Here is a 24,789-nt window from a genome sequence, read left to right on the forward strand (position 1 = left end):
ACGTCTCCTTACTGGCAGTTTGACCCTCAGGAATAAACTCGAAATGTACGAGACCCTGGATATTGAAGAACACTTCAAGCATTACTTTTCCCTTTGTTCGGTCGGCACACTGAGTCTATATGGCTGGAGAGTAGACCACATACATGGACAAGGCAGAGAAGTTGCCTACAGAGCATGGCATTGCCACCCGAAGTTCGGGTACTTTCTGACTATTAGTACAAGCCATAGGAATGATAAAAAGAAAATCTGGCCCATCACCATCTTTATCTACCACAAATTCCATTTGAATTCAGCAGAATTTGAACTCTCTTTGCTGTTCTGTAAGATTGATTGTTTAGCTTTTCGGGTAATTATATGCTGTTTTGAGTGATGAGGTTGTGAAATATTATTGCAGCAAATCCTTATAAATTGTATTGATAGAAAGTTTTGTTGTGAAAATGAGATTTCAAAATTGTACCCCATTATGTAGGATATTTTTTGTGGTATTAAGTATTTATCATCATCATCATCATCATCATCATCATCATCATCATCATCATCAACAGGGATTAGGCCTTTCGACCTGTTCCGTCCTCTCAAAGAAATTGATCTCTCCATCTCTTCGTAGGCCTTCCTCTGTCTCTCTTGCCTTTGGGTTTGTACTCTAGAATCTTTTTAGGAATACGGTATTCTGGCATTCTTTGTACGTGTTTATAATATTTTTCTTGGTATTCTTTTATTTTATTATTTAAGTTGAATATGTTCAGTTCGTCTCTTATCGTTTCATTATATTGTCTGTCTGTTCTTCTGTATCCAGCTACCGATCTCAAAAATCTCATTTCTGATACTTCTATTTTGTGCTGTTGGTTTTCTGTTAGGGTCCAGCATTCTGAGCCATACAAGAGAGATGGGACTGCCAAGACTTTGTAAAACTTCAATATGGTTTCTTTCCTAGTTTTGTTTAATAGGGTTCTTTTAATCGTTCCACATATATGATTAAAATTTTGTAATTTTCTTTGTTGATCTAATTTTCTTGTGTTTCCAATTTCACAGCCCAGGTATTTAAAATCTCTTACTTGCTCTACTATATTGTCGTTAATTAAAATTTTACATCGTACCTGTGTTTTCCCTTGGAAAGCTAAAATTTTATTATTTATGATATATATGTATTTTATAGCACATATATATATATATATATATATATATATATATATATATATATATATACATTATTTTTATAAACATATATTATTATATTATATTATGTTATATTATATTATATATTTTAAATTAAATTAAAATAAAATATAAATCCACAATATTAAAAACAATGCAAATTATAATACCATACAGTAGCTACAATATTAAATACACTTGTTATTGCAAACACATAATAAATTTTATTCTACTGAAATTGTTGTCAGTGGTACGAATTTAAAATTACACACATTGTTGACTTTTTTGTTATTATTTTTTTAATTGAAGTTGAAATGAAGATAAGTTCATCCAGAGAATTGAACCCTGGAAAGATCCCCAAAATGCTTGCTGCGTTTCCACGTTGGATGGCTATTGCTTTTCATTGTCATAGATAATAATTTGTGCAGCGAGAGTCTTCAGTTATAGTCACCAAACTTCTACCAATCTCGAAAACTAGATCTTTTGCTTCTCTACACCAGAAGCCTATCGTTTCAACAGCAAACATGATGTAGACGTAATTATCTAATAAATGTTCGTATTTATGATGTTTACTGCATAAGATGGCATATTCTGTTGCAGAGCTTGCTAGTTTAGAAATTAATGGCAAGTGGGATGGAGCGAGGCCCCCGGTATGTATCAGGCCTGAATATACCATGCATTCCAGGTAGTGACATCACCTCAGCAGGCGATTTCACAGAAAATTAATAAACTAAAAGGTTATATCGTCTTATTGAGGTCTCGGTCGAATGCAATTGTCACATCAGTCTTGGAATAGAATTGTTAGTGTAAAGAAGTTAAACTTCCATGTACAGTATAACATTATAGTGATGTAAAGTGAATGATAGGGATTGTTATAAAACATTAATAGTGTAGTGGATGTGTAAATATGCCTTAAAAGTGCTGTGTACCAAGCTGCTGATCAAAGTTTGATAAATCTACATTAACAGGTAAAATATATGTTGCTGTGTTTTCGATTCGAAAAAATGCCCACAGTACTCGTAGAACAGTAGCGGTAATGGGTGGTACGTAGGGATAATTTTTAACTTGGAAATTCCGGTGTAGTTTGTATCAATCATTTTCTGGAAGAATTTATAATTAGAGAAGAAGTGTTACATGAATCAATGACAATGAGCTTGTTGTACCAAGACAGATGCTTACTCTTCTGATGTACAAGATGTTACAAGAGATTCTAGGATGTGCTTAATAATTATATCATCCCAACAATTCTGGACGTCTAGATGAGATGGAGGATTATAGTTCTTGGATATGTCATTCCACCTATCCAAAGCCTCTGGCATATAGCAGATTTCGACCTAATCACTGGATGAAAGAAAAATGGATTTGATGATATCCAAAACTACATACAGCTCGCCCAAGTCAAGTCTGCGAGTGGGGATACCGGGATGGAATGTAGAGGAATGTAGAGGCAAAACACATTTGCCACATAGGTCATTTGAGGCTCAGATTTCAAAGTGTGTACATCGTTTGAAATACACTACGCAGTTGTTTTCCTTGTCTTCAGAAAAAGGCAAGCTCTGACAACCGTTATGCTGTCTCCTAACCTCCCCTTCTCATGCAACTTTCTCTCCTATGCCCATGCTTGCCAATCGGAATGCCAAACCTCACTGTCGAAAGTGTGTCAAGCAGATATAGAAGTACAGTCTATTTCAAAGTGTCTTGTTCTCGGAGTTTTCTTACGTTTTCATTACCGCTCTATGAACTGAAGCGCAGTAGGAAAACTTTACTGTCTTATGTGACTGTACGGGTCTCCTTTCGTTACTGCCTCCTTTCACTACAAACCTGCCTACAACTTCCCCTATCGGCTCGCAGACTTAACTTGGTCGAGCTGTAAGCAGAAGCCAAAAATGTCGGTGTACAGATGTCACTTAGTTTTCTGATACCAAGACCTCCAATTCTGATAAGAAAACAACCCTTTGTTTAACTTCTGTCCTCAAGTGTAGTATTGAGAATAGTTTCTAAACAATTTTGCATTATGTCATCTGATTGTTGGAGGAATAATGGGAATAACCACAAGGGAGTTGTCCTCACGAAATAGGTCAGTTTAGGAATTACTAAACAGTTTTTAAGAAGCAAATGTGATATATGAGAATTAAGAGCCAATAGACGATCAAATAGCGTTTTCAAAGCCAATAATTTCTGTTTAACAATAGTTTCGACTGCTTCCAAGAAAATGGAAACCAAGAATGGTCAGATCAGGCTTGGAAATTATCTTAATGCTTATTGCAATTGCCTGAAAAGCAGAAACTACAGCCTCATTCCTTTCGAAGCAGAAATAAAGTTCGCAATTATTTGGATTGATTTCCAATCCAGTATTAATACAAAGATCAATTATATTCTGCAGATCAGCAATAACAACATTAGGATCTCCACCTCAAATAAAAGAGGTTAAGTACACTGTTCAGATCTCTTATGACTGGATGTACCGCAAGACTGAAAAGCATTGGACCAATGGGATCTCCTTGTTGACAGCCAGTTTGAGACATAGTTTCAGAAATGAAAAACAAATCTGAAGGATGCTTATATTGTGAAAGCAAAAAGTTGAGGAAGCTTATCTTTGATAGCATGCAACATATCTCGCTCAATACAATTAAACGCATTTTTAAGTCAATTTTAAGTAGAATCTTATTATGTTCTCATGTCTGTTCAAAAATGTACACACTGAATGAATAATAGCCTCACAGCTTTGTGGCGTGCCAAATCCAAGTTGATATAGTCGAAAATATTCACCAATTTCCCCTTTTACATTGGTGTAGGCCACTAATCTTCGAAAGGTGTTACCAATGGCTATGAGACGCACCCCATCATCCTTTTTGTCAATCGCAAACAATGAAGCTCCATATAAATATGGGAAAATTTCGGAATTTAATTTCCCATTCAATATAAAATTGCGAAGGTTAAAGATTTAAGTAATCTCTTTCTAGAATCTGCAGCTGACACAAACACAAAATCTTTAAGATGCTGTGGATATATGCCATCCATTCCAGAAGCAAAATTGTGTGGGAAGCTTTTTAGTCCTGCCTTGACCGTGTCTTTAGATACAAACAAATACTGACCATTATGGTCTGGAAGATCAGGAAAGAATGACAGTCGCGAAGGAGATGGGTGTTTTTCTAATAAAACTTGATACGTAACATGAGTATAGTCCGCTACTCGTGAATCAGATGAAAGAATCTGAACTGCTCCACATATACCTCCTTCAGCCACTTTTGCCTCCATACGACATACCTGTGGGGATTTTGATTGGAAGGATAGATCAATTGAAAATCTCTTATATTGTCTTTAATCTTGGATACAAGAAATTTCTTTCCAGGCCTTTCTGGGTCCCTAACAGCAATATAGGCGAAAAACATAAAATTTTGCCAACTTTCTTCTTGGTCAGTTGCTGTAGATAGCCAATGTGTGGCAAAAATTCTTGCACCTTGAAAACATTTACTATATTTTTCTTGCAATTAATTAGCTTTGAATGGAAGTAATCCTGTGAGGGATGCAAGGCGTTAAAGTCGTTAACAAATGGGACATTGGGATGGGCTCTGGACCAATGGATTCGCAAACCTCTAAAACCTTTTAAATATCTGACGACTTCGTCAGAGCAAAGTGGCCATGAAACAGATTCAGCAACAGCATTGGAAAGATCGTAATTACCTACTTGTAATTTGCAGGAATAACATAACCACTGAGAATTAGCTTCACCAAGCACTGTAATATCATCTGCTACATAAGTCAACACATTCACCATGAAACCAAAACTTGCATCCATTGCAAAATATTAATAATCTGTCTTTTAGACCGTCAAGAATTATTGTAGAGATGACAAAGGAGACTTTCTTTGTCTTTCACCACCTAATAAAGCTTTAAATCTGTTGGTTGTTGATATTAATGTAGAAATACCTAATTACTATGCTGGATGTAAACAACCAAATAAGCTCTAAATGAATAAATTCGATATTAACATTGAAAGATGTGAGACTTCTTGGCACTAACATTTCCAGATATGTGATAAGTTATTTCCCAAATGTGAAAGCAGCAAGAACTTAATTTCCAATATTTGTTTCCTTATAATATGCTTATTTTAATTAATAGACAATATGTAACTATAACATGTCAAATCATGGCCGCCTTTACTTATCTATACTTAATGCTTATTGCAGAGGGAAGGAAGAAACTAAAGGAAAAGGAGAAGAAGAAGCGTGTTGGTGGTGGTTCTTCTGAAGAAGAGGCTGCGAAAGCTGCCAGAAAGAAGCAGAAGAAAGGCGGAGTGAACGCAAGTGCAGGAGCGGTATCTGGTTCTGGAAATAGTTCCACATCAGGCGGTCTAGCTGGCTTGACTGTTGACACAGGTCTGGCAGCTGTTCTCCCAGGCCTAGCTGGCATTGCACACCCCTCTGATGTGCTGGACATGCCTGTAGATCCCAATGAGCCTACCTACTGTCTGTGCCACCAGGTATCATACGGCGAGATGATTGGCTGCGATAACCCAGATGTAAGTATTCTTCTTCTTCTCTCTTTCTCATACATTTACGAATACTCCGCACACTCTAATTTTAGAAGAGAAATGAAAAAGAAAAGAAAATTGGCTGTATTCTGTGCTTATTTACAAGAAATTAATCCCACATAATGATGTACTCCTTTTTCTATTAAAAGCTTCCTTGGCCATAGAGGATAGCAATGGCCAAGGAAGTTTTTAATAGAAAAAGGAGCATTTTCTGCTGACCTTTGAAAAAAAGAACTAAGGAAGAGACTAGTGAAGTGCTTTGTATGGAGTGTGGCATAGTATGGGGCAGAAACATGGACATTACGACGAAATCAATCAATCTTTTTAATGTAGCCAGCTGTTTGCTAACAACATAAAGTCCACTGTAGTCTATTCAGTTGTTGTTTTTCACAAGAAATGAGGGGTATTTTGATCGGTGTTCATTATAGATGCCTGTTGCTAGTAGCCAGAGTTGGGGTGTAGTTAATATATACTGCAGGGCTGCGTCTTCTGCAACTGGTACTGATGATTTTAATTTACTTCTTTTGTGGTTTATGGATGGACAGTATAGAAGAATGTGTTCCAGATCTTCATAATTATTACACCACAGACAAGTAGAATTATCAGAAATGTGAAATCGGTGTAGGTACAATTGAGTGACAATGTGACCTGTTCTGGCACTTGTTAAAAATGTTTGAACATGTCTGGGCAAGTTTGTGTACATTTCCAGGTCATTTGGTTTCTTTTGTACAGACTGTAAAATTTTTCTTTTGTCAGAAGAGAGACAATTGTTAATCCATAGGTTTGTAAAATGAGACTTTACTGAAGCAAAAGCACTGGATAGAGATATCACTTGAAGAGGCCTTGGTTGCAAATATGTTGCCAATTTTTCAATATTATCGATGGTTAGTATAAACATATTCAACAATAAATGCAATAAAAACAATAAATGGAAATACAACAAACAGTTATTATATGGTAACATCTATTAAAACACATTAACTCTCCCTAGCTGTAAAAATTCATTTAAAGAATAAAAAGGATTATCAATAAGCCATTTGTGTATTACCTCCTTAAAATTTGAAAAACCCAACACTGGAAGACTCCTGCGGTAATTTGGTAAATAAGACTATGGCAATCGTGTTGTACAGACACAGAAACAAAATTTGGACCACATGAATTTTCCAAGTCCCAGTTATAACATACTGGCCATACTCAGTTTAGGTACTATTGGTTTTAGTTGTCTTAACAAATGTATTACTCTAGCTAACCTACAACAAATCATATCAATATGTGCTTCCCAAGTCATTTGTAATCAATAATAATTCCTAATAATTTTACATTAGACACAAGCATATCATCCAAATTATTTTTCAATGTAAACAAAATTCTTTGTGTTTTATTGTCATTTAGGGAGAAACTATTACTTGGAACCAGTGCCTAGTGTCAATAATGGAATCAGACATGACTTTATTCAAGATATTCATGTTAGAATTTTTATTATACAGAGTAGTATCATCAGCGAAAAGTATAGATTGATTACTAACATTATAAGGTAAATCATTGTTAATTAATTGTTAAAAAAAAAAAAAAAAAACAAGAAAGGTCCTAGCACGAAGCCTTGAGGAATACCACAATCATCAGCTAATTTTAAATAATCATAATTAATATTGTAAATTTTTATACTGAACAACAATGTAAATTTTATTATCTCAACAATAACTATCACTCTCTACAATTTAATTTCACTCTCGTCAACAATGGGATTTGCTCTCCGCACAGTATTCGTTATTGCACGCCACAAACGACAATGACAACTTACTTGGACTATTACGAACAACAATGAACTGTTAATCTTAACTAATATTAATTACAAAGCACTATTTACAACACAGAACTGTCAGTTCTCAGTTCACAGCTCGTTTGTCTTGGCTAGTTCTTCTGACTCAGTCACTCGCGTTCACAGAATCTCGAACCCCAGACCTTCAGAGACGATCTGCTGAACTTCGAACTCAGGTCCCCCAACTGCGGTCCACTGCACTCGAACTCCGGGCTTCAGGCTCCACAGTTACGGACACAACTCAAGTCGCACTCTGGTCTCGAAGCTGGCTTCACTGCTACACAAGACTGGCTTACTGACTGACTGACCAACGTTCACTTGCGTTTCTTCTTTTATAACTAAACCATAGTTACGAGAAATTTCTACGGGTGTCCTCTCGAATTATCTGGATCTCCACTTCGACGGACTTCTGGACGATTCGGGAGGGTCCGTCCCCCCCTTCACTCCGCACGTAGCGGTTTGCTTCCTTCCTCACTCGGCAGTAGCAGATGCGCGCGCGACCTCCCCTCGTCATGTTGCCGTAATACACCCCCTCTGCCCTCTCAGCATGCAGATGCTCCCCATACCAGCGTTTCGCCTGCCGCGCGCCCTGTCGGACACGGGTTCGAGCCCCGGTGCAGCTGTCACAATATAAACAGTATGCATACAATTTGACAAATAAAACTGAACAAATGTAACTCAATGCCAAACACATCATAATATTCTTATTTCGAAATAACGTCATGATCAATGCAGTCAAAAGCCTTAGAAAGGTTATACAAGACAGCCAAAGTATCACTGTGATCTTCAAATCCAGAAATAGTCGAAGCTATAAAATCTTCCACAGCATTAACTGTGCTAAGACCTTTCCTGAAACCATAAAATTGACAATTTGTAAATAGAGAATTAGATTGAAAATACTCAATTAATTTGTTATGCATTGCTGTTTCCATAATCTTAGAAAATATCGACACCCTTCGTATAAACCATTATAACTTTAGTAACTTTAACATTTGAGGAAAAATACCCTCTAAGAGACATTTATTGAAAAGGTTAAAGAAAAAAAATACTGTTAATAACCTGTTTAATTAAAATTCCATTAATATCATAAATATCTTTAGTTGTATCATTTTTTAATCCTCCTACTATCTTGAACACATCATCACAAAAGACATACTTCCATTTGAAATTCATATTAGGAATACATTTATGATTATCACTTTTACGTTTAAATGTGAACTTAGTTCGTAAATATCTAGTTGACGAGTTTCAGCTTAGTACCAGTAGTAACCATCTTCAGAACTAGTAAAGATAGCTCAATTGCTATTTTCAGGCATCATACATATAGACCATGACTTCGTTTAATATCATGTGTTTCAATATAATTCAAATTGTTATTTTTCACTCTAACTACAATGTATCACTAAGCCTCAAGGCATTTACTCTATTGTATCATGGTACTCTTTGTTGATGGCAACCTGTAGTGGTTACAGGAAGAAATTAAATAAATAAAATAATAAGCTGAAACTAGTCAACTAAATATATACAAACTTAGTTTACATTTAGCACGTGAAAGTGATAATCATAAATGTTTGTCTAAGTAATATAGTGTTAAAAGTTGTGTAATCAAGATGTATTGATATTGGGCTTAGGAAATTGTTGTTGTTGTTATCTAATGCTGGGCTTTGGCAACGAAGCCATTAGCATTCTTGCTCTCCAATATTTCTCTGAGGTGGATCCATCAGGTAGAACTTCTGATGGACCCATTAACCAACGACAGGTGTGGCCCTCCAGTCATACTGGGGGTTTACGTGAGTGGGTGATGTAACCATCATTACAAACAAAAAATTGGTGCCCACTTAAAAAACGGTTACACTTATGCTAATTAACCTAAGGGCTTAGGAAATTTGATATACAAATTTGCAGCATGCTAGCCACATTAAGACGAATATCTCTTACAGAATTAACAAAATAGTCGTTAACATCATCAGGCTTTAAATTTTTTAAGTTGTCAATATTAGTTTGACTGCTTCTAAAGGAATTTATCGGATTCCATGCTGCTTTACACTTATTATTTGAATTATTTATATAATCAGCATCATACAATAATTTAGCCTGATGAGTTTGATCTCAATAGTTTTCCAAGCATTTGTAAACATATCAGTTCCTTTTTTAACATTAATTTTAACATGTGTAGCTCAGTCTTTATAATGTTTTAATTGATTAACTTAGTCTTTCATTTTTCTCAAGTGATCATTACACCATCCTATCTTCGAATTATATTTAGACCGTAGAGGATACTGTTTTTACAGGAAAGCAGTTACTTAAACCATTAATAAAAATATTCATTAAGGTGTCAAAATTACTATCAGAATCAGTACTAAAAACATTAGTCTAATCCAATAAGTTTAGATACTGTAAATTTTATTAGTAACAACAATGTAATTTATTCGTCACAACAATAATTCCTTTCTACAATTCACCTTAAACGCTCTCGTCAACAATTGGATCTTCACTCAACACAGTATTCGTTATAGCACTCCACCGACGACAATGACAATTTACTTGGACTATTACGCACAACAATGAACTGTTAATCTTAACTAATATTTACAAAGCACTATTTACAAATCAGAACTACCAGTTCTCAGTTCACAGTTCTTCTATCTCAGTCACTCGAGTTCACAGTATCTCGAACCACAGACCTTCAGAGACAGTTCACTGTACTCGAACTCGGGTCCCTCCAACTGCGGTCCACTGCACTCGAACTCAGGTCCCTCCAACTGCGGTCCACTGCACTCGAACTCAGGCCTTCGGATGCTGACGCAGATGCGGACGCACACTCGAGTCGAACTCCGGCTGGCTTGCTTGCTCTGGCTTTCTCACTGACTGAATAACTGAAAACTCTGAAAACTGCCGTCGTTCCTTCGCGACCGTAATTTATAACTACAGCGACGTAGCCTCGAAGGTTCCACCCGTCTCTAGAGATGGCATTCCAGAGAAATCCAGGTCCCTCTCCTCTCTACCAGCACCAGATGCGCGCGCAAACTCGTCGCGTGACGTAATACACCCTCTCTCTTCTCTCCACCGCGCGACGTCACTCAATGTTCCGTGCAGCCTGTGCGATCTGCTTTCTTGCGGGACGCTGGTCGTGAGTTCGAATCTCACGTCGCTGTCACAATACGATATAAAATTACCAGTGTCATTAAAACTATGTATCTGAGACACTTCATAAAATGTTGTACGCTTAGATGATTTATTTAAAATTACAGTTAAAACTAAGAGATCATGATCTGAGAATAAAGATTGATGAACATTCACTTGAAAATTTTTCCTTGGGAGGTTGCTAAAAAATTTAAATATATTTATTTTTTATGTGCTAAAAAGTACGAAAATATTTGCTAAAAATATTTTTTTTTTTTTTTAAATATGACAAAAATACCTTACTTAGCTTGGAAAAAAATGTTACTAGGTATTCACCAACCACACTTGAGTGCTAGTAGTTGGCCGAGAATTGCAGTGAACAACAAAAGTCATCTCCAAATTCTCCATCATAAATGTATGCCGATTGTCTCTGAACAACGACTTATACTGTGAAAACGATCTTTCCACATCACAGGATGTCAGACGTGCATATTTAAAGAGAGGAATGTCACGAACACGAACACCGTCACATTAACCTACAGGCACCTCCTCCAATACTTGAGAAACTTTACACATTTTTTTATATCCACTGTTTTTCCCAAACTCATTCTGGAATTTGTCCCTTAGTACTTATACTTCTGAACCTGGTAGCGAGTTCAGTTTAATTTTCACGGCACGCACCTCCCTGTTTCAGACAACAGGTTTTCTGGATGTTTCGAGTTTTTTTTTTTATGATGTCACACAAAAAGCTTAGATTTGCTAATAGGAAAGTCAAATCGTTTTTTAAACAACCATCTTTCAGTATATCTTGAAGGATATCGATTGATGAAACCCAATAACAGGGAATCACAACATGACGTATTGCCTTGCTTGATGGACATCAGCAAGAGTCGAGAGATTTGTTTAAATTAAATAATGTTCATACCCGAGCTCTTATCTGTTGTGTTTCACAAACAAAGCGTGGAATGAAATCATCTTCAGCAACAATAAACATTCCTAATTATGTGTTGCAAGATCTCTCCTGTCCATGTTAATTTATTCTCTAATAATAACACTGATATGCTGCCTAGCAGTTCTCAGAACTCGAGGCGATACTATTACAAAAATGGATCACGGATACACCACACAGCTTAGAAACACGAAGCAACCAAGAATTCTTAAAAAAGATAACGCACTTCTGAGTAACATAATTGATTTAGTTTTAAAATGTTTAAAAGTTCTTGTAAAAAAAATTATTTAAGTAAAAAAACTCCAAGATTTATGTGTTTATAATAGATTTCCTGAAAATATGTATTTACATAATTTTTTTGTGAAAATATGTGTTTTTATGTGAAATAAAATTCGGGTTTTAAACTTGAAACTTAATGTTCGGAATTTTTAACTCTGTTAATTGTGTTTTATCATACGCAAAAATAATATTTAATTACATAGAAATCCGCTCCTTAGTAATAACATTACCAAGACAAGAAATACATCTCGTTGGGTAGAATTTGCACAATACCAATTAACTGACCTTAACACATTTAAAAGCTGATTAGACATAAGAATCATTACTGATGTCAACATTAAGGTTACCACATAGTAAGCTAGACACATTTAAGAGACTAAGATAAATCAGTAACCTGTCCATGGTTTCTATAAATTCAGACTTACCCCACTAGGATAACGATAAAAAAACAATGAAATTATATTATAAACAGGCAATGTAACTGCAACAACTTCGAAATTTTTTTCTTCACAATACTTACTTACATGTATAACTTTGTATTCAGTATCGTTTCTGATAAAAATGGCACCACCATGTACGTAACTAAACCTACAAAATTCCGAAGCACAATTTTATTATAACCCACTAGTGTAATAGTTATGATAGAATCTTGAGAACATCAGAAACACAAATGGCAGAGTACTTTTGTTCATGTAACAGAATCTCAAGCTTATTTACTTTATTACTGATTAATTTTACAACTTCTTTACTGTGTCAACTTTTTAGGAAATTGCTTTATTAGTTATAGGTTAAACATTATGAATTACATTTTTGACACAGCCATTAGAATAGTCACCCGCATCATGATAACAGAATTGTCAATCATTACTTTCATGACTTGATTATTAATTTCATACTGTTGCAGCTTACCATAAAATTCAGATACTGTATCATACATCCTTCAGGCCATTTATTATCAACAAAGTACCGGTAAGCTTCAAAATATTGATTCTGCGAACTTAAATAAAATTTATAAAATTTAGTTCTCAATTTAACATTTTCTGCTTTCAGGCTGTGACTATCAATATGTTCAGTTAAATCTTTTATTGTTGTTTCAGGGTCAAATCTTCTAATAAATACAGCTTTGTACTTTATCATCTGCTTTCAATTTGCTTTTTGTACTACTACCATTCAATATTTGCTTGTTCCTTGGCTGTGAGAGATTTAAGTAATGTACCATCGTGATCAATTTTATCTTGAACTGTCTTTTTTACAAGGTATAAGGAATTGGGAAACAAGGGCCATAAACCGAAGTGAATGGATGGCTGTTGAAAGGGAGGCTAAGGTCAAACTAAAAGGACTGTCACGCCAATGATGATGATCTTTTTTACACCTTCAATCCATAAAACGTTATTTTCATTACCATCACCAGTAACATTACTGGTAACTGATGGATGTGTAGTACTTATACTTTGACTTTTCTGTTCACTGTTTATGTTACTATCACTGGCACTAGCTACACTTGCACTCTCGTCACTTTTTTTTTTTCTATTTGCAAAACTATGGTCCATTCTTTGATTACCTTTATTAGAACCTCTTCTCATCTCGTTGATTCATTATAGTTTCAATATGTTGAACCAGAATTTTCACTCTTTCTTCTAAATGGTGAATGAAGTCATCTTTCTGTTTCAGCAAGTATTTGACCAAACGAATTCATTCATTTATCATTAGCACTACAGCCCATGAAGGGCCTGGGCTTCCTTAATCAGTAGAAACCATTCATCTCTATCTTGAGCCCGTTGTCTCCATCTCTTGCATCCAACTCTCTGCAGATCATCCTCCACATCCTGAAGCCACCTCAACCTTGGTCTTCCTCTCTTCCTTAATCCTCCTGGGTGTCCATATAATGCCCGTTTAGGTAGTCGGCCTTCTGGCATACGTTCCCAACCATCTAAGTCTGCCTTTCTTAATGAAGGAAACTATACTCGGTTCTCCATACAGTTCCATTAGTTCTTTATTTGTTCTACTTCTAAACTGACCATTTTCAAAATGGGGACCATATATCTTTCTCAGGACTTTTCTTTCCCAAACTGCTAGCATATTTTCATTATTTATTGTTAAAACCCAAGCTTCGCTAGCATATGTAACCACTGGTCTTAGAATAGTTTTATAAATTATTTTCTTTGCAGATCTGGATAATGAACCGAGTTTAAATAGTTTTCCAAGCCCAAACAGGCACCTATTACCGGCCATTATTCTTGTCTTTATTTCTGAGGATATATCATTATTGTTTGTAATCATTGTACCTAAATATTTAAAACTTGTACAATTTTCAAAATTACGGTGATGAAAGACCACATTGTCCTGCTTCTGTACCTCTCTTCTGGATGTTTTCATATACTTGGTTTTTCTTTCATTTATTTCCAAACCAAGCTTTCTCGCTTCTTCCTCAAATTCTTGTAGTGACCCTGATAGTGCTGCCTTTGTTCTTGCAATTATGACCACATCATCTGCATATGCTAGATGTTGGGTTAAGTAATTGTATATCGTACCTCCAGGGTTTGTTTTGATGGCTCTAATTGCTTTTTCGAGAGCCAAGTTAAATATGACTGGGGAGAGTAGAGCATCTTGTCGTAAACCATTATACACATAAAACTCTTCCGATAAATCTCTCCCTATTTTCACTTGACATGTAGTACTCTTCCGGGTCATTTTTATTAACCGTATTAACTTTTTAGGTATTCCCAGCCAGTGCATTGCTTCCAAGACTTCTTCTCTTATTATGGTATCATATGCTTGTCTAAAATCAATATATAGATGATGCAGGTTGACCAAACGAATATCAATATTATTATAATCCGCACCACATATTTCGTTTAAAGCTCCATCATTAAGTTCTCCTTACCTTTATTAGGTCCTTTCTTGTTACATGTTGATTCGTTATAGTTTCAGTATGTTGAACTAGAATTTTCATTATTTCTTTCAAATGGTGAATGACATCATGTTTCTGTTCCAACAAGTATTTTACTAAACTGATATCAATTTTATTATTATCCACATCACAAGTTCTGACGACATTAGTATCGCAATGATAAACAAACTTATTGACATAATCTTACCGACACTGACACACATTTTCAATGCTTCACAAATTCCAGGAAATCGTTCCAAAAATGATCCTCCATACATTCTTAAGTTAGATTCCATGGAACTACTCTGCAGTACATATAAGGATCACCTTCAAATTTATACAGATAGATCTCTAAATCCTAATAATGGGACATCAGGAGCAGGGTATTATATTCCAAAATATCAAGAAAGTTATTTCATACCATGTTCATCCTCCTCCAGTCGTGACACTGAATTGCTAGCTATTGATGCTGCTCTTCAGTGTGTTACTCAAATTTCTGAAAAATCTATTTGCATACTTAGCGACTCCAAGGGGGCTATATTTAATATAATTAAATATGTACCAAACCTATATGCACATAGAATTATTCCAATTCAGAAACAACTAAGTAAACTAAAAGAACTCCACAAGGAAATAACATTTCAATGGATACCTAGTCATTGTGGTATACCTGGAAACGAGAAAGTCGATAATATTGCAAAACAGACAACATATTTGCACTCAAGACCTCTTCAAATGATATCTCTATCCAATGCTTTTGCTTCAGTAAAGTCTCATTTTTCAAACCTATGGATCAACAATTGGCTCTCTTCTGACAAAGGAAAAATTTTACAGTCTGTACAAAAGAAACCAAATGACCTGGAAATGTACAAAAACTTGCCCAGACATGTTCAAACATTTTAACAAGAGCCAGAACAGGTCACATTGTCACTCAATTGTACCTAGACCGATTTCACATTTCTGATAATCCTACTTGTCTGTGGTGTAATAATCATGATAAAGATCTGGAACACATTCTTCTATACTGTCCATCCATAAACTACAAAAGAAGTAAATTAAAATCATCAGTACCAGTTGCAGAAGACGCAGCCCTGCAGAATATATTGACTACACTCCAACTCTGGCTACTAGCAACAGGCATCTATAATAAACATTGATCAAAATACCCCTCATTTCTCGTGTAAAACAACAACTGAATAGACTACAGTGGACTATAGTGGACTTTATGTTGTCAGCAAACATCTGGATACATTAAGAAGATTGATTGATTTTCAACACTTTGCTGACGACATCCATTTTTTCCTAAAGCATGGAAAAATGCCTTTGTGCGCCCTATAACCAAAGTTAAAACACCGACTGTCCCTAATGACTATCGACCTATTAGTATTCTACCTACCTTATCGAAGGCGTTAGAAAGGATAGTACACAGACAACTCATTGGCTACCTAAACAGATATGAACTCTTGGACACACATCAGTCAGGTTTTAGGACTCGACACAGTACAGCGACTGCACTTTTGAAAGTAACGGAAGACATCCGAAAAGCTATGGAGGAATGTAAAATTACAATACTGACACTACTAGACTTCAGTAAAGCATTTGACACTGTAAATATCGACTTACTGACGAGAAAATTACGATCACTCCAACTATCAGAAAGCACAGTTTCTTGGCTCTCCTCTTATTGCAGCGAACGTCAGCAGCGTGTTTGCATTGGAAGTCGAACTTCCTCATGGCATATCGTTGATTCTTGAATCCCACAGGGGCCACTACTCTTCACTATTTCATATTGAAATTCAGATTACCAGGAAACAATTGGCATTCATACAGTCCTCTCTGTAGATTGAAAACTCAAAAAAGTTTCATATCCATTGTTCAAGAATTAAAACAGAAAATCAATATCCCGAATTTAAAAGAAAACTTACAAATTAAACCAAACCTTTTAACTCTATTAAATATAGAATATAATCTAAATTTAACAGAAGAAATACTAAAATCAGAAGTAAACACTGAAATACTGAAACAATTGTCTTTAGAGACAATTAATAATAGGTGCCCTCCACAAAACTGGCTTCATTTATACACCGACGGATCCTTGATCTCCAGAGAACAAGGTGCCGGTGCAGGTGTTACGTGCTATCTCTTCTCACTTTATAGATCACTTGGATATGGAACAACAAGTTTTGATGGTGAAATCATTGCAATAAGTGAATGTCTCAGGAATCTTCTATGCCACATCAATAAATTTAGGAATGCAGTTATATTGTCAGACTCCAAAGCAGCTATTCTATCAATCGTCTCTAAACACACACCTTCATCTCAAACAGCAGAAATAACTAAAATGCTCCCTCAATTAATATCACTCAATAAAAGAATTGTATTCCAATGGATACCATCCCATTGTGGAATCCTGGGAAACGAGAATGGGGATGCTTTAGCAAAGAAGGGCAGCACTGCTACTTACAGACCTGTTACTAAATCTACGTATTACTCTGTGAAGAGATTTATTAAATCTACATACTTAGACTTCAACAAACAAAATTTGATAACACAATCCCAAGGGAAAAAATGGAACTCTCTGCATCAAAATCCACAGTTAATTCCCGATTTACCACGAAAATCGTCTGTAGTTGCATTTAGATTGGCAACAGGCCATGATTGTTTGGCCAAACACCTGCATAGAATTGGAATATATCAGTCCCCTAACTGCCCATTGTGCAACTCAAACCAAGAAATGGATTCGGAACACCTCAAAATCTGTGCTTCATTGGCTGGTCATGATAATATCTTTGAAAAATATTGGAGTGCAAGAGGTCAAATGATTTTATTGTCAAACGCCTGGCATTAGAAAACAATAACTATTCACTATTTACATAAATGACATCCCCTCGACTCTACAGCACTGTAAGCATCACCTTTACGCAGACGATTTACAAATCTATATCCATACAACCCCTGACTCACTCAATGATGCAATACACAATCTTAACGAGGACCTTGAATCTATATCTGCATGGGCCAGAAAGTTTGGTTTGACTCTCAATGCAAGAAAATCACAAGCAATCCTAGTGGGACATCAAAATCTATTATGGAACATTACTCCTGCTCTTCCAGTCAAGTTAAACGACATAATAATCCCTTTTGCTTCCTGTGTTAAAAACCTTAGAGTTTACTTTGATACACATTTAAACTGGAATAACCAAGTAACCCATATTACCAGAAGAGTGCTTTCCATACTACATTCCTTAAACAGCATTCGAAAATTCCTCCTGCTATCATTCAAGAAAATATTATGTGGAAACACTAGTAATGCCCCACTTCGATTATTGGGATTTTCTACTGACTGACCTCAATGTCAACCAGTCACAGAAATTACGTGTTCATAATTCTTGTGTTCGCTTCGTCTGCGATGTCCATCGCGCTGACCACATAACCCCAACCTTCCAAACTCTAAACTGGCTACGGCTTAACAAACGTAGAAATTTTCATTCTCTTGTTCTCCTTTTCCAAGTCTTTCACACCTCTACACCTACCTACCTTGCCTCCCGTTTCAGTTACCTGTCATCACATCATAATCTCTTCACACGCACACAAAATAGCCGCATACTAGCCATACCAACAAATAAGACATCATCGTATTCATCATCATACACAATCTCACTCTCGCGCTTGTGGAATACCCTACCCAGTGACATCAGAGACTGTCGGAATTTAGTAGCATTCAAAAGCAAACTTATTAAGCATTTTCTTACTGCGTAGAGTAGGTTTAATTTTTACTTAATTAATAAAAAAAATGCTTTTCTCTTCGTAACTTTTACAATAAACTGTCTAACTTTTATTAATCAGTTAATCTTTTAGTACTGTGATTTTTATTGTACTTGTAAATTTAATATTAATTGTAATTATAATTGTAATTGTATTCTTAATATTGTAGTTGTAATCCCCTGGTAGAGGGGAAGAGAAGGCCTGATGGCTTTATCTCTACCAGGTTAAATAAATAAATCTATACTAATAATAAATCTGTAGCCGAAATTTTTCTGGTAATTTTCGATTTTCCAAAAATAATTGGTCCTAACATATATAATTAACCACCCTGAAACCGAAAATCGCATTTTTGAAATTTTTGTTTGTATGTCTGTCTGTATGTTTGTTACCTTTTCACGCGATAATGGCTGAACCGATTTATATGAAAATTGAAATATAAATTAAGTTCGTTGTAACTTAGATTTTAGGCTACATGGCATTCAAAATACTTTATTTAAAAGGGGGGGTTATAAGGGGGCCTGAATTAAATAAATCGAAATATCTCGCTTATTATTGATTTTTGTGAAAGATGTTACATAACAAAAGTTTCTTTAAAAATGATTTCCGATAACTTTTATTCTTTACAAAATTTTGATAGGACTGATATTTAATGAGATAAATGAGTTTTAAAATTAAAATAACGCCATCTAAGACGGTGCCATGAATTAAGAACAAATGACTTCGTCTATAAGGGGCCTTGGACAACAACAATCGAAACAGGAGCCTTGGACATCAACAATCGAAAGCTATTAAACATAGCCTACAGAGAATGTTTCTGTGTTTGTATGAAGTGATATCAGAAGCTAAATTAACCGATTTGTATAATTAATTATTATTTCACCATTGGAAAGTGTAGTTTCTCTAGATGGACATAATGCTATGATGTTTTTACAGTAACATCTGAGTAAATCGAGGACAGGTAAGATTAAAATAGCTTCTTATGCACAGAAAATTTGATAGGCTATTTTATAATTCGTTTTCTGTATTTCTTAAAATAATATTTATGTACACTTATTTTAATCTCAGAGAATTAACAAACAACGAGAGTGTATTGATTTAGTTTGCAGTAATAGTACGTTAGCTTAGCAATCCATTATTTTATACCTAATTCAAATTTTAACTATGTTCAATTGAATCGTGTTAAAATACATAAAATATATATGCAATAAATACCATGGAAAAAAAAATTGGGTAATGAGCGAAGCAGATTATCTTGTGTTGTTGTAAAAGTTGTTCCCTGGATCAAACGTCCTATTTTAATTATGTAATTACTTTATATTTATTTCTAACAGGTGCAGCAGAGCGCATGGGTACGGCTAGTAAATAAATTTTTCGTTTAAGGCCTTATAAAATGCCTCATCATTGAGTTCTTGTTGCACAACCTCACTTCGATCACAATACTTAATTTTGTTTTCGTCTATAATTTTAACGTTATTTGATAGTTTGGCACAACTGATATTTATTTATTTTCTTTTGTAATGGAGAGTACTTGACTGTTTGCCCTTCCCTCGCATGAAGCCAGCCAGTCATGTAGACCAAATTACCGACAGAGCTGTTGCCCGGTGTGCTATAAGAGGTTGCTCTATGCTACACCGGAAATGTGATAAGTTGATGATGGAGATTTGTTGGGATGCCACATGGGAACGAGCTCCTGGAGAACATTCATGTAACCATCCATGGGCTTCACATATTCATTATATATGAGGTCTCGCCTACCTCACTGAATATTACACGACTATTATGAAGTAGCCAATGTGTATTGTCACCATTTAATTCGAGAAAAATTCGTTCCGGCACTGGGAATCGAACCCGGGACCTCTCAGCTCTACGCACTGAGTGCTCTTTCCAACTGAGCTATGCCGGGACACGATCCACGGTGCCAGCCGAACTCGTAATGTTTTACAGCCTTACTACCTGCATTTAGACAATGTAAGTCATACATGCAGGAGCGCATATTTAAATGACTTTATGGCCATATTCAACATCAGTTTGTGAAAACTGCTAACAGTTAATACGTCACATATTCATTATATATGAGGTCTCGCCTACCTCACTGAAACTGATGTTGAATATGGCCATAAAGTCATTTAAATATGCGCTCCTGCATGTATGACTTACATTGTCTAAAGTGCAGGTAGTAAGGTCGTAAAACATTACGAGAAGAGTTCGGTCGGCACCGTGGATGATGTCCCGGCATAGCTCAGTTGAAAAGAGCACTCAGCGCGTAGAGCTGAGAGGTCCTGGGTTCGATTCCTGGTGCCGGAACGAATTTTTCTCGAATTAAATGGTGATAATCCATGGGCTTGCCCACCACAATTCATAAACCGATGGTATACCAGGGATTGAACTCAAGTCCCGGATTATGAGTCCAGCTCTCTTGCCACTGGACTGCCATAGCAGCACATACATTTTTATTGACCCACAGAAATGGAGAAAGTAGGTTTCAGTATGACATGAATGAATGGTACCTATTGTATAATAATAATAATAATAATAATTGGTAACTCTTCTTTTCTCTGTATTACCATATATTACAGTTGACATCGAGTTCTGATAGCTTTAGGTAATAGACTGAACAGTTATGCCCCTGATGGAAGAAGAAACATGAAGAGCTCTGAAACATGGAATATTTATATATATTTATAGCACAGTGCAAAATCCGCAAAAACCTCGCATCATGTTGTGCACTGTGAAAATATGAAATTATATACATAGATTTTGTTATATTTTAAATTTTACACAGAGTTTTGTTTTATTTCCATTATTCTAGTCTGCAAAACCACACCTGCAGTTTCCATCATGAAATATTATGCTATGATTTCTTTTTCTGGGGATACAATGCCTTACAGTAATCATTTTAGTGTTAATAATTTTATAAATGTGATTTCAAAATTTATTACAGGTAAATAACACAACACAATTTATGATTTATTGAAGATGGATTACATTTATATTTATTACTAAATTGTCTGTTGAATAATTAATTAATATATATTAATATTAATGTGAAATTATATTTAATTGTAATTTTAAAAATAATATACAGTGGCAGTCAAAAAAATAGAGCCATGCACGTTTAGAGATAAAGAGGTGGACATCTACCTACTTGTACTGTACGTACATAGTTCGTGTAGCAGTAAACATCTATACACCATGCTGACGTCCTGGAATAATAGTTGCGTGTCTGAGGCAACACAGAAGATAGAAAGGTAAACATAGAATGTTCAAAAAAATAGAGCTACGTAATATCATGTAAATATACTAGTGTTTTTGAATAGCCACTTTTTTATTACCTTGCATCCATGCTATATGCAGTGTATTAGGTATATTAACTTAGAACATATTTTTATGCAGATGGGGAGAACAAAGCATACAACTGAAGATCAACGCAGTATTATGTTTCGTTTGTGGCAAAATGGCACCAGTATGAAACAAATTGCAAAGTAACTAAATGTTTCCCGTAAACGCAATAAAACAATCGAAACAAACTAAAGTGATGCCCGAAAAACGAGGAAGACCACGAAAAAGTTCTCTGCGCCAAGACCGGCTGATAGCTAGAGCAGTTAAAAAGGAACCTTTCTTAACTGCACCACGTTTGAAAGAGTTATTATCAAATGAGAACAGTCAATGTATCAACATCGACTGTAAGACGACGGCTGTGTGATGCGAAACTCAATGGTCGACTAGCCAAACACAAGTCTCATGTGTCCAAACAAAATATCAAAAAGAGATTGACATTTGCTAAGAGACACAAGGATAAAGATGATCGTTGGTGTCGTAATGTTTTGTGGTCAGACGAATCTAAGTTTAACAGATTCATCTCTGATGGGAAAGTGTACGTAAGGCGGCCACCAAACCAGGAAAACAATCATAAAGACACCATAAAAACTATCAAACATGGAGGTGGTAACGTTGTGGTATGGGAATGTTTTTCATGGTTCGGTGTCTGTCCCATATTTCGCATCAATGGCAGATTGGATAAGGAAATGTATAAAGATGTCACGTTACCTTATGCCAAAGAAAATATGCCACTAGTATGGCATATTTCTTAGAACGGTAAATGTTCGTGTATTGGAGTCCTGACCTAAATCCTATTAAAATCTGTGGGAAATTGTTGACAAAAGAATTGATCGTTCAAAGGCCACAAATCTGGACCAACTGTGGGAAGCAATCCAAAATGCTTGGTACTCGCTTCCAGTAGGTCTTTGTCAGAAGTTAGTAGACTCTGTGGGTAAAAGATGTCGTGCTGTTTTGAAGAGTAAAGGATATCCAGCCAAATATTAAATCGAGATATGTTGGAGTAGTTTTTCCTATTTTGTAGCAAGTGGCTCTATTATTTTGACCTGGTACATTATATGTACATAGTACAGATATTTTTTTTATTATAAAGATTAATGCAAATAAAGGTCATTACGTTCAGTTTATGTTGTCTTGTACATTATACAAAATGACTGCATTAATAAAACAATTGTATGTTGTTATTATATGTGTTACTTCACTACCTTTCAACACGGCTCTATTTTTTTGACTGCCACTGTAGGTACTTAATTTTCAACTCTATTTTTTACATTAGATGGAAGTTGCTCATATTTTGCACACATGTGACTGTAATCTCTTTATTTTACAGTGTCCAATTGAATGGTTTCATTTCGCCTGCGTGGGTCTTACAACGAAGCCCAAAGGGAAGTGGTTTTGTCCAAAGTGCACCGCCGATCGCAAAAAGAAGTAGACAAGCGGATTTCATACCGTACGTGTTTTATACCCAAAGAGAATAAATCTTATTGTGTGACTTAAGTAGTGAAGTGCACTGTGTTTCACTGAAGTTGGTGTCATCTTCATTTAGGTGAAGTGCTTAGAAATTTTTCCAGTTATTTTGTAACAAGTGTGGAATTTGGTGTCTTGTGTAAAACTTGCAATAATTTGAGAATTAAGAAGAAAGAAAAGGAAAGAATAGCATTACGAGACTCCAACAAGCCTGCGAGTTTTTTTTTTTCTTTCTTTCTTTCAAGGAGATAAAACAGATACAAATTCGCGTGGATGTGACCTGGTGGTTCAAATTGCAGTAAATGTATATGATAGACTGCCATAGATACTTTTAAATTATATGAATAAGATAATTACAGCAATCAGTAATCTGAATTCTACATCTCCCTTTATATGGAGTGGAAGTGAAATAACCCTGCAGATTTTCAGAGTGAATAACTCATGTTGTATGTAACAAAAAAAGTGTAAACTTCATCTTACGATGTTGGATGACGTATATACGTCCGTTGATGTGACATATTAATGAATATTTAAATACTTATATAGTCACAATCATGCCATGGTATGAAAGAAAAATTTCACAACCTCGAGCGGGATTCGAACCTGCGACTTCCTGTACTCCGGTCAGGTGCTCTACCAACTGAGCTATCGAGTTCGTTTCACGCCAAAGGCTTGAAATTCTCCTCTCATACTGGCGACTCTGTTATAGAGTACTGTCCATAGCGTATCAACGGACGTATATACGTCATCCAACATCGTAAGATGAAGTTTACATTTACAATGTTTCTTTCCAACCATAAGCAGTGCTGACTAGATCAGACGCTATGGACAGTACTCTATAACAGAGTCGCCAGTATGAGAGGAGAATTTCAAGCCTTTGGCGTGAAACGAACTCGATAGCTCAGTTGGTAGAGCGCCTGACCGGAGTACAGGAAGTCGCAGGTTCGAATCCCGCTCGAGGTTGTGAAATTTTTCTTTCATACCATGGCATGATTGTGACTATATAAGTATTTAAATATTCAAAAAAAGTGTAATATCATATTGGTGGAAAGTCCATAGTTGTCTGAGAATTTTTTTTTTTTTCCAAAATGTTTAATACCCTCTTATTCAATAACTATTGCGAGTAGGATCGTGATTTTTGTCTATATCTATATAAAATCTAATAAAGAATCATTTATCCCTCTGGGATATTTCAGTAGCATGGACGGTTTTCATGTAAATTTAATTTAAAAACCACGAATTTAAAAGCACTGAGCAATGCAACCAGCTTGCAACATTGTAACCAGAAAGGGAGATGTGAGGTAATATACTAAGGTGACAGACCTGAGTTCGTTGACCTCTTACATCTGTATTGTGAGAAGGAAAAAAGCAGCGGCAATATTGCCACACTGCTGAAACTTCCAACTCAATTTTCTAATTAATTGTGCATTTAATCACAAAACATAATATAGATTTTCTATTCGTTCAAGTGT

General features: G+C 35.6%; 1 protein-coding gene across 1 annotated transcript in view; it reads left to right on the forward strand.

Annotated features, from left to right (window-relative positions):
- Ing5 (inhibitor of growth protein 5) overlaps positions 1-23,692 on the forward strand; it is a 40,353-nt gene extending 16,661 nt beyond the window's left edge. The window contains exons 4-5 of the mRNA XM_069833943.1: positions 5,346-5,677; positions 23,181-23,692. Of these exons, the coding sequence (XP_069690044.1) occupies positions 5,346-5,677; positions 23,181-23,282 (434 nt within the window). The 3' untranslated portion in view covers positions 23,283-23,692. The remainder of the gene's footprint in view (positions 1-5,345; positions 5,678-23,180) is intronic.
- The last annotated feature ends 1,097 nt before the right edge of the window (positions 23,693-24,789 follow it).

Source organism: Periplaneta americana, chromosome 8 (genome assembly GCF_040183065.1).
Source record: "Periplaneta americana isolate PAMFEO1 chromosome 8, P.americana_PAMFEO1_priV1, whole genome shotgun sequence".
Classification (NCBI taxonomy): domain Eukaryota; kingdom Metazoa; phylum Arthropoda; class Insecta; order Blattodea; family Blattidae; genus Periplaneta; species Periplaneta americana.